Genomic DNA, 12,210 nt, shown 5'->3' with positions numbered 1-12,210 from the left:
AGACACTAGTATACTCGATAGTGCAAAATGCTGCCCTTTATCTTCACCTGTTCTTTGAGCATTTACATACCTCTAATGAATAATAATTGCGATTAGCAATTCAATTACAGTGCATATATATATATAAGATGCTATGCATATTACACATATCCAACTTCATATAAAACAGAGTTATTAGAATTTCGATACAAAATAACATGGTTCAACGGTGAATAATTATTCTTTTTTTTTTTCGGATTTGCTTTATACAATTTCAGTGCAACCTGCTACAGTTAGCTTACAGCTTTGCCGGTGTTTGTTCTCTCCTTCTCGTTGCAATTGTAGACCCTCTGTCTAGTCACTGCTCCAGAACGGAGTTGGCCTCAGCGCGTTCTTCTTCCAGCTCCTTGGCCGTTGCATTCAACTTGGCCCTTGCAAATTCGTTGATTGGCAGACCCTGGTATTTGGTATTAAATACGATATTAAATACAGGGATTTGATGATAAAGCTACTACAAATATTTTCCATCCCACTTACCTGAACAATCTTGAACTGATGATCCTTAATCGTGACTGGGAATGAAAACACTATGTCCTTAGGAATACCGTAGCTTCCATCGGATACGACACCCATGCTGACCCATTTTCCAGGCCGTGTACCAATCCACCAATCTCTCATGTGGTCTCCGGCAGCCTTGGCTGCTGACATAGCTGAAGACATTTTCCGGGCAGCTATAACGGCTGCTCCGCGTTTTTGGATTTTCTCCACAAACTCTCCGTTTAACCAGGCATCGTCATTAACTGCTTCGGGAACTGGTTTTGCTCCAGTTGGAAGGTGAACCAAAGCATGATGCGCATCAGGATATTGGGTGGAGCTGTGATTTCCCCAGATAATTACGTTCTGGACGCGATCAACCTATTTGAAATGAATAGAAGGGTAGAAGATATTAGAAAAGACCAAGAGACAGCTTAATAGCGAAAAAATGAGGAAACTGTTGGATCTACATTTATATTTTCTACTAATATCGTTTGAATTAGGAATTAGTGACAAAATACAGTGCCAACTACATCTCAGAAGCACAAGGAAATCATTGATAAATAAATCAACTATGATTTATTCACCTGTACAGACAAGCGAGCAGCTAGGGCAGCCTGGGCCCTGTTTTGGTCCAACCGGGTCATAGCTGTGAAGTTTTCCTTTGGAATTGAAGGCGCATAGTGCGAGCAAATTAAAGCATTGGTATTTGCCGGATTGCCAACAACCAATACTTTGACGTCTTTTCGTGCAAATTTATCCAGTGCCTCTCCTTGTACTTTGAAGATTTTCACATTAGCTGATAACAGATCCTTGCGCTCCATGCCCTGTTTCCTTGGCATTGCGCCAACAAGGAAAGCTGCTGCTGCATCCTTAAATGCTACTGCTGGGTCAGCCGTGGGCGTTACTTCTGCAAAGTGAATGATATTCAAAAATAAGTAAATAATCAGTTTGTCACTGTTTACGGCAACTCAAGAGTTGGTAACTAAATATTGTCCGATTATTGGATATATTATGCAACAGCCAATATTTAGAGGCCACCTAGATATTTTGGCTGCTTGCCATGCTCACCTGAACTTGAAGAACTTGAGGATGAAAAATAGAGACGGTAGTATTCAGATGAATTTTATTGATGAGAATCGATGTATTTTTAGATGCTTGAATGTAAATTTTACACTACAGAAAATGGAAATTTCATAATAAAGTTATGTTCAGACATTTGATGACAACCGTACATTGTAAAGGACTATTTTAGTCTTTCAACTGATGGACAATAATAATTTTAAAATGAGAACAATACCTACAGATTTTGTAGAGGTTCAACTAAGTAGGTATATGCACAAGCTCATTGGCAAGCATGAGACACAAAATTGCTGTATTTATAAACAACCTAATTTTACTCGGCTGGAAATATCTTTCTAGTTATATAACTTGACAATATATTTTAAGCTTTGAGTAGATATGTATTTAGTATTGAAACAGGAATTCAAGTTCAATTCCCTGCTTCTAAGAAGAGGTCATCTTTGATTTTTCAGGTCGGTCATGTAATGGTACATAGTTGTTGAGTAACAAATGACTAACTGAAGACAACTTGCACATATCTGTTTTTCAGTACTAGACAATTAATATGGCATACTATGTACCAAAAATACAAAAAGGAATTGAAGATTCATAATGCATAATTTTTACCCCTGAGAAGGTTGAGTGCCAGATCATCCAGCTCCATAACGACGCCTTGAAGTACCTCCATCATTGGTGGAATATCCAGGAGTCTCAAGTTAATGGGCTGCTCGGGTCCAAAAACTGAACCAGCTGCCAATTGGTACAGCAAGGAATACGCAATTTGACCTGCAGCCCCGGTGACGACAACATTTATTGGTTCAGCCTGAAATTGTGGACAATAATCGTAAAAATTGTAAAGGATGAGAAAAAGCCTGACTACAACAACTAGAATGGATGTGGGATAATTTTCATAGTTTTATTTATAAATGTTCATTCATATGTTTATGTACAAATCATATCAGTCATGTGGCATGCAATTTGGGCACAAAAGTGTCATCCTTTGGTACATTGTAAATTACTGAAACATTGCAAATATACTTGACGAATATAAAATTTATTAGCTTACATCGGGATTAACTATGTAAAAAATTATCGACTAAGTTTGTCAAGTGTTTACAATATTGTGCAATATCTGTTGGTAGAGCACTTTTTTAAAAAGATTAAACTCCAGATTGTCTTATCAATTATATAACAGGTTTAATCTCCTGCTGGAATGATAAGCTGTTGTTACTTAATTAGTATATGCGTAAATATTCAGACACAGTTGGGGCCAAAAGTTCATGGGAAATAAAAGTGTTTTTTAGAGCAATGAAATTTGATAATACTAGAGGGAGCAAACGAAGCACAGTATATTTTGATTAATCTAACAAAGACCACTTTTGAGAGGGAGTTTTACCTGTAGGAAATAGGTTGCATCGTAGCAAATTCATCAAAATTGATGGAAATTAATTAACATATTCCTGAAATTGACCATAATACTCATTGACAGTGCAATCAATAACAATGACTCACGTCACAACATAGTTTTACATAGTTGATACACGAAGGTCATATGTAGGTTAATAGACCGCTATATCGTAATGTAATACTAAAATTCAATAACCCAGGCTACTTGATTTGAAAAAAAAAAAAAAAAAAAATCGATTGAAAAATAGCAATTAGTCTTACCATTTTAAATGCAGGACGCGAATGGAAACACTTGCGAGTAAAAAAATGTATCAAGAGTAGATATGAATTTTTCTCAACTTTCAAGTAAATGCAAGGAGTAGATCACAGAACGAATGAGAACGAACAAGCTTCGCTTCAACTACTGATAAACTGAGAGGCTGAAGTCCACTGTTCGATCTTTATTAGCTTAACACGTAACCCACGTAACCAATGACGAGATAGCGTTGAATATGTTAAGCTCAATCCACGTCAAAGCCAGCTACCAAGTATCTTTCCACCCACCAGCAGTAGGCGATTAACTCGATACTCAAAACGTGGACGTTGTATTTAGTGAAACTACAACTAGATGACGCTAGTATCGTCGTTTCTCAGTAGAATTCTCATCTGATATCCCAAATGGTTCGAGATTCTGTGTCTTGATGACTTTACTGCTCATGTGCTACGTGAAAGATCAAAATGTCAAATATCAATCCTTGTCAATTGAAGATTGGAAAAATTCACCCAGGCTTAGTATACATCGATATTTACCAGCTACCTACCGTACTAAGTGGTAGCGGTACGACTGGGCGCAGGATTTGTACAAAGTTAGGGTGTGTTTCTTCGCTGGCATTTTCATCCCGTTTCATATGTACCGATCCGTTGACTGAAGAATATAAAGACAGTTGCCCTAATCAGCTTTGGTGTGACAACCGAAAATCATCGATACAAGAAATTAATAATGAGAATAAATGTCTTCCTAAATTCGTAGCAAAACAGTGATTTGATTAAAGTATAGGTACCCGAGATAAGAATGTATACATAGATCATAAATAATAATAGATCAGATGTAATAATGATGCATAGACCAAAAAGTATATATGTATATGCGATCCATGTACGATATTAATATATTTACATTTGAGAATTCGTCACGAAGAGACACAATTTTGACATGTGTGTAAAGCTTGTTGGTATGTGTACACATGTGCAAAATTGTGTCTCTTCGCGACGAATTCTCAAATGTAAACATATTCAATGGCACACGAAAACAACAATCTTCGAAATACAGGTGATGAGAGAAATTAATGACATGTAGTCAGGGCGGCTAGGTGGTCTAGTGGAGTAAGTCTCCGGTAAAGCATCTCTAGATACCAAATTCGATTGCTGGCTCTGTCGTTAATTTTTCAACTCACCTGAAAATTTCGAAATTGTACTTTTATCTAGCTAAGATATCAATATATATGATCCATTTACGATTAATACGTGATGCATACTATAAATTTTATAATTTTCCAGGTGACAAACTAGATTATCTACAATAATACGGCTATAATATGAAAATACAAGAATTATTCATTTCGAAATGGGATTCGATTCGACACGCGCTCGATGTATTCCATAACATTAATATTCCTAATTATTCCAACAACTGTTCAATTGCTCTCTCGATCTTTAATTTTCGTAGGCATAGAATCGAAACTCTGTTTTAGGTAGTCGCAAGTGAAGTATCTGCGTTGGGTAGAAAAGCAGAATTGTTTTTCGAAAAGTGTTCGTATGGAAAAAAATTCAGAGTAACTGTAAACATCACGGATGCGCTAATTTTGATCGAGATGAAATATATGCTCCGTACAAGAGACAGTATTTAACGCAGTGTCCTGATTGAAAGACCTAAAAAGGTGATTGTTGGCAATTTTGTTTCTTGATAGGGAAAAGATAGAACGAAGCTTCTTAAATCTTCGAGTATATTTTGACACACATTCGAAAGGTACGAGCAAAAATTGTTTTCATCCAACTGTCGCAGAACGACAGCGTTATTAGCTGACCCGTAGACTGAAGAATATATCTTTAGTCAACGGCTGACCACGAAGGGCCTAGCCGCTTGAGTCTCGAAACGGCAGGAAAGATAAAGTACGTATTTCTTGTCTGAAATGTAAAAACTGAAATCATTATACATCATATCATATTGTAACGTACTTTGACGTTACGGAAAATAAATATGGATCCGCGAGTTTAATTATCAAGTCAAAAGAAATCAAGAGCGTGAATAAAATGTTGTGAAAATGCTTTAATGCAAGATATGTGTTTCTCGTTTAAAGTCTGAAACAAGACTGTTTATACAATAATGTTGGTTGACGTAGCAACCTTATTCTTTTGAAAGACATAAGAGGTTTATAAACGTCTTTTATCTATGCTGACTACTAGATCATTAAAGAGGGGGCAAAACGGGTGATTTCACCCTTTGTAACAATATCATTATACATCATATCATATCATCATACATCATACATCATACTTCATACATCATACTTCATACATCATACATAGTAATAAAGTTCGAAACCAAAGTTCGGATGTTCAGAAAGTGACGTCACCCAAAATTTTTTTTCCCTTGACGTCATTGATCTATAGTAATCAGCTAGCCGAATTCCTCAGTCTGGAAACAATCGCGCAGTAGAGCGGACGGATCACAATCGCGCTCCGCAGATTTCGAGTACCGAGTTCTCTTATCTCCTGGATCCTGCGCTCCGGGTCCGCTTTCTGGTGCAATTCGAGTTCCAGGACAACCGCTCCGTAGTTTCTATGCTCCAGGTCGGCTACCTGGTGAAACTCGACTTCAGGGACAAGCGCTCCTTAGTTCTGGCTATCCAGGTTCTTGACCTGGTAAGTTTTGACCAAGCGCCGCGTAGTTTCTGCGCACCAGGTCCGCTACCTGGTGAAACTCGACTTCCAGGACAAGCGCTCCGTAGTTCTGGCTGTCCAGGTCCTTGACCTGATGACTTTTGACCTTCCGGACAAATTTTCAAGTTTACAAGTTTGATTATTGAAAACGTCATGTTTTGTACTATCAAACCAATATGCATGCTTCAGATAACATTTGGAAACGGAAAAAAAACTGAACGAAACTGAATGTGATTTAACGTTTTCTTATGAGTTTTTTAGTTCATCGATGATAAAAATATATTTCAGTTCAAAGTAATTTTAGTTTTTACATTTCAGACAAAAATTACACAGTTCATCTTTCCTGCCAATTCGAGATTCCAGCGGCGAGGCGCTTCAATGGCCAGCCAATATGCCATTTTGCGACAATTGATAGTAAGTAAATTTTTTTTGTATCGTCCAAATGTGAGTTAAAATACGCTCAAAATTTTAAAAAGCTTCTTTAGTTATCTCTCTAGCAAAAAAAAAAAAAATAACCAACAATCACCGTTTCGCTTAAAAATTATCGTATTTGATTAATTCAAAAAAAAGTAGTCTTACGTACTCTGTACCGACTCAATCTCAAGCTTTCATACCGACACTACTTTGGCTGCTACGAATGTCAGTGCAAGCTCGTTAGGTAGAGGCGATAGAGCAGAAACCTCCTACGCTCCCAGGCCCACCTGGGCCCGCTTGCCTGCCGAAAACTGATACACGAAAATGTACCCAGGGGTAACTTGTCTTTATGGTCTTCAGTTAACGTCGGAGGTAAATAAGGCTGTGACTATGTGGAGATTTTTGCTTTTTAAATTGTGCGCCAGATGACCTCGAAAACAATTGGTTGGAAATCCACGAGGGCCTTCATATGATCGTGACACGCGATTGGTTCTTAGAGATGGCTCCGTAGGAACGCAGGAACACGTCTCATCTTCTTACGTTATGGCGATCACGGATGAGCGTAGCGTTTATGTAGAGTTAGAGGTTCTGCTGTCATCTTCATGCTTTTCACCACTTTTACCGGTTTCGTGATACCATATCTCTCCCTCCCGCAGTCGGGTCTCGTAGTTGCGTAGCCTCTGCCCTCTGCTCACTGCTGAAACGGACATTAGTAAACCAACATGGCGTTGAACACCGATATTTACGATGATCTTTACCTGTGAGTTTAAATCTGTCTTTCAGCGTTTTAAAATTACGAAGTAAATTATAGTAAAGTGAAAGTACAAAATCGATAAGTCCTGAGTCTACAACGTATGGGATCAATAATTTACCTCTCCTTTTGCCTAACGCGACTCTCATTAGCGGCACTAGGTTATGCCATATCATTCTGTTTAATTTATAATTACTTACTTGTATTAGCCGATACCATACATCATTCATTTGATTTTTAATTCATATGTGGTTTTCGTTTTATTTTTCTTCCAGATACGCAACGCCAGAAAAATTTTATGTCGAACCAGTTGGAACCAAGGAACTATTGGTAGTCGATCGAGTTACCCAGCAAATTTATACCCAAGGTAAGGCAATGGTGATATTGCATCCTAGATCACGTTGAATAAAAAATCAAATTAATGTATTTTGTTATTTTTTGATTCAAATTCTAAGCAGGTACAGCAAGTCAGATTCCTCCTACTGCCAGTCGTCGTAGAATATGGGGAATTGTGGGCACAATACGCCTATTGGCCTGTCGCTACCTGATAGTTATCACAGATGCGGAACGTGTGGGTACTATAGCGGGACACCAGGTTTACAAACTTGGGTCTACGGAAATTATACCATACATGCGATCATTGCTTCATTTGAACGAAAAGCAAATAAGCAACAATACCACTTATCTGGAAATGATCAAGTCTGTATTGAACACACCACATTTTTACTTCAGCTATACCTACGACTTGAGTCACACTATGCAAAGGCTGCATAATACTACGCCTGAATTTTTACAGGTTTGTCCTATTGTACAAAATCTCAATATACTGACAAAAAACTTTCAAAATGCTTATGAGCAAAGAATTGAGAATTGTTTGGCTGCTTAATTCTAGATGCCGATACACGAGCGAGCAGATCTAAGATTTGTTTGGAATGCGTATCTACTACAAGAACTAACTTCTAGGCCTGAGCAGCACAGATTCTGTCTGCCCATTATACATGGCTGTATCCTTTTTGACAAGTATTCCTTTTTTTTTTTTTCAGGAAAGCATCATTACCGTGAAATGTTCAATTCAGTATAATTTTTTTTCTAACAATACCGAATGCTATCACGTCAATCGTATTTAATTGGTTCGTGCCAACTTGAACTATTCATTGTTCATGCAACATCGGTATAAAATAGTGTGGCAATTATTCTTAGCAGTATATTACTCTCAATAATTATTTTCCTTAGCAGTGTGTTTATAGTTTTGTCACTAAGTACAGTAATTGTAAATGGTATTGCATTTAACTGGGGAATAATATCCCGTCGAGGAGTACATCGCGCAGGAACAAGATTGTTTTCTCGTGGGATAGACGCCAATGGAAACGTATCTAATTACGTAGAGACGGAACAGTTGGTAGAAGTGAACGGAGACCGTAGTTCGTTTGTTCAGACCAGAGGATCAATTCCGCTCTTTTGGCAACAGGCTCCAAACCTAAAATATAAGCCCAAGCCGGTGTTAAATAATCAGGAAGATCACCACACTGCTTGCGCACGCCATTTCGAAACACAAATATTTCATTATGGGAAACAGATACTAGTAAATTTGGTGAGTCAAACAAAAAAAATCTCCAATTGTTGAATTTATACCAACTTCTCTTACATGAGTTTTAGATTGATCACAGAGGAGCGGAAGATGTACTTGAAAAAGCCTACTGTGATATTGTCAATAGAATTGGCAATCAAAATGTCCGTTACGAATCGTTCGACTTTCACGCGGAATGCCGAAAAATGCGATGGGACAGATTGAACATTCTAATGGACAGATTGGCCCACGATCAAGAGCAAATGGGCTCCTTTACACTTTCCAGAGATGGAGCGTTACTCTCTGCACAGGATGGAATATTCAGAACAAACTGCATCGATTGTTTGGATAGAACAAATGTTGTACAAAGTATGCTGGCTAGAAGAGCGCTTAGTGACGCATTGAGAAGATTGGGAATACTGCAGCGAGTTGAAGACCATCCGTCGCTAGAATACTTGTTTAAACAGGTAATATTGTTATTCATTTGGAGATAAACAATTCGCTCTTCCCATAACCAGCCTCATAACTGAGATTAGAATTTATCTTTTTTACATATTTTTAGGTTTGGGCAGATAACGCGGACGTAATAAGCATAGAATATTCAGGTACTGGTGCTTTGAAAACTGATTTTACACGTACTGGAAAACGGACTAAACTTGGAGCCATACGAGACGGTGTTAATTCCTTGACCAGATATTACAAAAACAATTTCACCGATGGATACAGACAAGTAAACTTTTTATCGATCAGACATTAGAAATGACCAAGAATACGTAGTACTTGATTAAACTGTCGTGGAATTTATTGCATCTTGCGTTCTTCGTTCACAGGATTCCATAGAGCTTTTCCTGGGACGTTATATTGTGCAAGACGGTGAATGCCTTACGGTGAAATGTCCGTTGGACGCCGAACGTAATTGGCGATACGCTACGTTCCCCTTAGTTTTATTGGTCGCGTCGTCGATGCTCGTCGCTCACGCGATTCTCCCGTCCAGATACACTACAGAAGTATTACTTTACATGCTGTTCTGGGGTGCCATGGTTGGTGGAACGTTTGCGACAGTTATACACCATGGAAAGCAGTATGTTGACAAGCCGAAACTTTTATAGTCAACACGATATACCGAAAGGTGACGGGAAACCATAGAATTGTGATAAGCGTATTTTTTTTTTCTATCAGTTCTGGCGCTGGTGTCAGATAACTACATGTAACATTTATTTACGCCTACAGGGTTTTTACAAAATTATACAACCGTTACTAAAAATAGACAATTTATCTCACAAAGATATAGCTATTAGCCATTGTAATGCAAATCTAATGAAAATCCACCGATAGCCATAAATATAGGTATTTCAATTCGATGGTGAGACGTGCATTTCGACTTCAAGAAATTCTGAGAGTACTGACTTTACCTCAATGTCAGTTGAAAGTTATATTTCCTCTCAAAATTTTCTCAGTTTCATCACTCCTTCCATGTTTCTATTCTTAAATCTAACAGGGTCGAATAATTGACCACTACTGCATTTCTCGTCGAAAAATAACGTGTCTATGATCAGCTTAGCAGAAAATTCACCTATTAGCTTTAAATCTCGTTGTTAATTTACAATTCTACGAAGTTTATACAACATTTTAAGTAGAACATACTTAAAATTTTAATCCAGCTAGACCGCTGTAGAGTTGATGTAATTTTAGTCAATTATGAAAAAAAAAAAAAATTACGTATATATAATGTATATGTATATCACTGGATATTTAAATTTATGAAAATATTTTCTTCCGGTAAAAAATTATGCTATATTATCTAACCATGTAATCTAATTTCGTATTGGCGTCTCAGAATTTTCTCGGCGTGCTCAAGATTTAAAAGAAAAATTCTTATGTAATGGTGGACAAGGAAATATGAAATTATCGACTATCACTGGCTACCAAAGCAGTAAAATACCTATGATCTTGCAGGGTATTCGCGTCGTAAGTACAAACGTCTGGGTATCATGATTGATTGCCCAAATATCAGTAGAGAGCGATGCTGCATGGAGCAATCGTATTTTCCTTGGAACTACTGCTATTGTAGCTATTGTTTGCTAATTATCGATAAGTAGGCGGGATAATGTCGACTTACGACACGTAGGAAAAAGGAATTATGAGATCGGAATTAGGCAAGCGTAAATGAGAAAGTAGGAACAACAGCAAATTTTAAACTTACACTATCGGCAAATTTTTATTCGACAGTAATTATATTGATTTTCGACGGATCGTGTCTTGTAAGTAATGTAACTATATATATATGAAATATGTAAAAATACATTCAAGTTAATAACGGATAATTTTATCTATCCATTCATTTCGCTGATGAATTAAGCGGACGTTAATTACTTCCGACTATAAAACTGATAGAACAACATAACAGAATCTATCATTGCCCTGATTTAATCCGTTAACATTAACGATGACTGAATTATCCTTCAGATGACATAAAATTAAAACATGGTATTCAATTATCGCACTTCTATTTCTTCTTCAAATAATGTCAGGCGATATATGAGACTGACGTACGCGACCGCAACAATTTGCTAACTCATCTATCGGGTAGAATTTAGATTTAGGTAGAACAATACGGTGTCAATATGGGCGCGTAACGACAGCTTAATCAAAGTTGAGTATTTGCTGTCGGATTTTGTACTCATTGGCGGCCGTGTAATAGTTTCATTAACGCGTTTCAGCATGAGATAGAACATCGGTTATTTATCCAACCGTCCAACCGGCTGTAGCTGTACGTATTAACAAAGTTTACCACGAGTACCTTGTAAATTTATTATTAGTATTTTTATCATCGTCATCGTCGATAATATCACCAATATATATCTTAAATCTTACACAACCATAGAATCAGCGTTAGAATCACATACGCGTGTAACGTAATATAGGAAATTCTGCTGAATGAAGTTATTTCAACATCAAAGATTCCCTTTAGCGTCGAATTTTCCGATGTTTTCCCCGCGCTAGCTTTTCCATGTTTCATGCACAATTAATGTTGTATTAACTGTTCAACGTACTAGGTATAACGTATTTATAGAGGATAAACGGGATTCGCGAACTTGATCGGATTTTGGTGAGTTAATAATAGACAATACAGCATCGGCATTATGAATGTTGAATTTCCGCTGATTATAAGTCAACAGTCATATGGATACGCGAAAGTTCAAATAGCTGATCACAAGCCTAATTAAAATATGTTTCTGTCCGAATCCGAAAAAAAAATAAATTTCAGTCTCGAGAGAGCAAAGGCGTGAAATTCCCCGCGAAAAAGCTCCTGCGTTCCAAGTGGAAATACTTTTTTATTTCCTCTTTATATTTTGCGGATATCAAATTCTCCACTAAACAAGAATAGTAATACCTCGGGGTAACTTAATACTACACTTAAAAAAACAGGATTAATTAAAACTCTAAGGATTGAGCGAGCGGCTGAAAAAGAAAAATTTAAAAAAATGTCACGATTCAAACTAAGAAACTTGCAAAAAAATATACTCGTAGTGAAAAGAATATCATTCATAATCTGATGTATTTCAATTACACGCTG

At 37.2% G+C, this 12,210-nt stretch overlaps 2 protein-coding genes across 3 annotated transcripts; one reads left to right on the top strand and one right to left on the bottom strand.

Moving 5' to 3' along the window:
- Positions 1-151: 151 nt before the first annotated feature.
- On the bottom strand, positions 152-3,500 carry LOC107224586 (malate dehydrogenase, cytoplasmic). Its single transcript, XM_015664692.2, has 5 exons — positions 3,244-3,500; positions 2,203-2,398; positions 1,101-1,423; positions 517-894; positions 152-436 (listed from the first exon to the last, which is right to left on the bottom strand). The coding sequence occupies exons 1-5, from the start codon at positions 3,244-3,246 to the stop codon at positions 338-340; spliced, it is 999 nt and encodes a 332-aa protein (XP_015520178.1). The 5' UTR covers positions 3,247-3,500; the 3' UTR covers positions 152-337.
- A 3,393-nt stretch (positions 3,501-6,893) lies between these two features.
- LOC107224588 (phosphatidylinositol-3-phosphatase SAC1) lies at positions 6,894-10,957 on the top strand. 2 transcript variants are annotated; one of them, XM_015664695.2, is made up of 8 exons: positions 6,894-7,075; positions 7,342-7,433; positions 7,525-7,862; positions 7,959-8,070; positions 8,314-8,657; positions 8,723-9,100; positions 9,196-9,363; positions 9,464-10,957. In XM_015664695.2, exons 1-8 carry the CDS (start codon positions 7,038-7,040, stop codon positions 9,740-9,742), a joined length of 1,749 nt encoding a protein of 582 aa, XP_015520181.2. In that variant the 5' UTR covers positions 6,894-7,037; the 3' UTR covers positions 9,743-10,957. The 2 variants fall into 2 exon arrangements, with proteins under 2 accessions (XP_015520181.2, XP_015520180.2); XM_015664694.2 differs by having other exon boundaries at positions 7,522-7,862.
- Positions 10,958-12,210: the final 1,253 nt, after the last annotated feature.

This window comes from Neodiprion lecontei, chromosome 3, assembly GCF_021901455.1.
Source record: "Neodiprion lecontei isolate iyNeoLeco1 chromosome 3, iyNeoLeco1.1, whole genome shotgun sequence".
NCBI classification, from domain to species: Eukaryota; Metazoa; Arthropoda; class Insecta; order Hymenoptera; family Diprionidae; genus Neodiprion; species Neodiprion lecontei.
The sequence above is the reverse complement of the archived record's forward strand: the minus strand, read 5'-3'. Positions and strand labels throughout refer to the sequence as shown.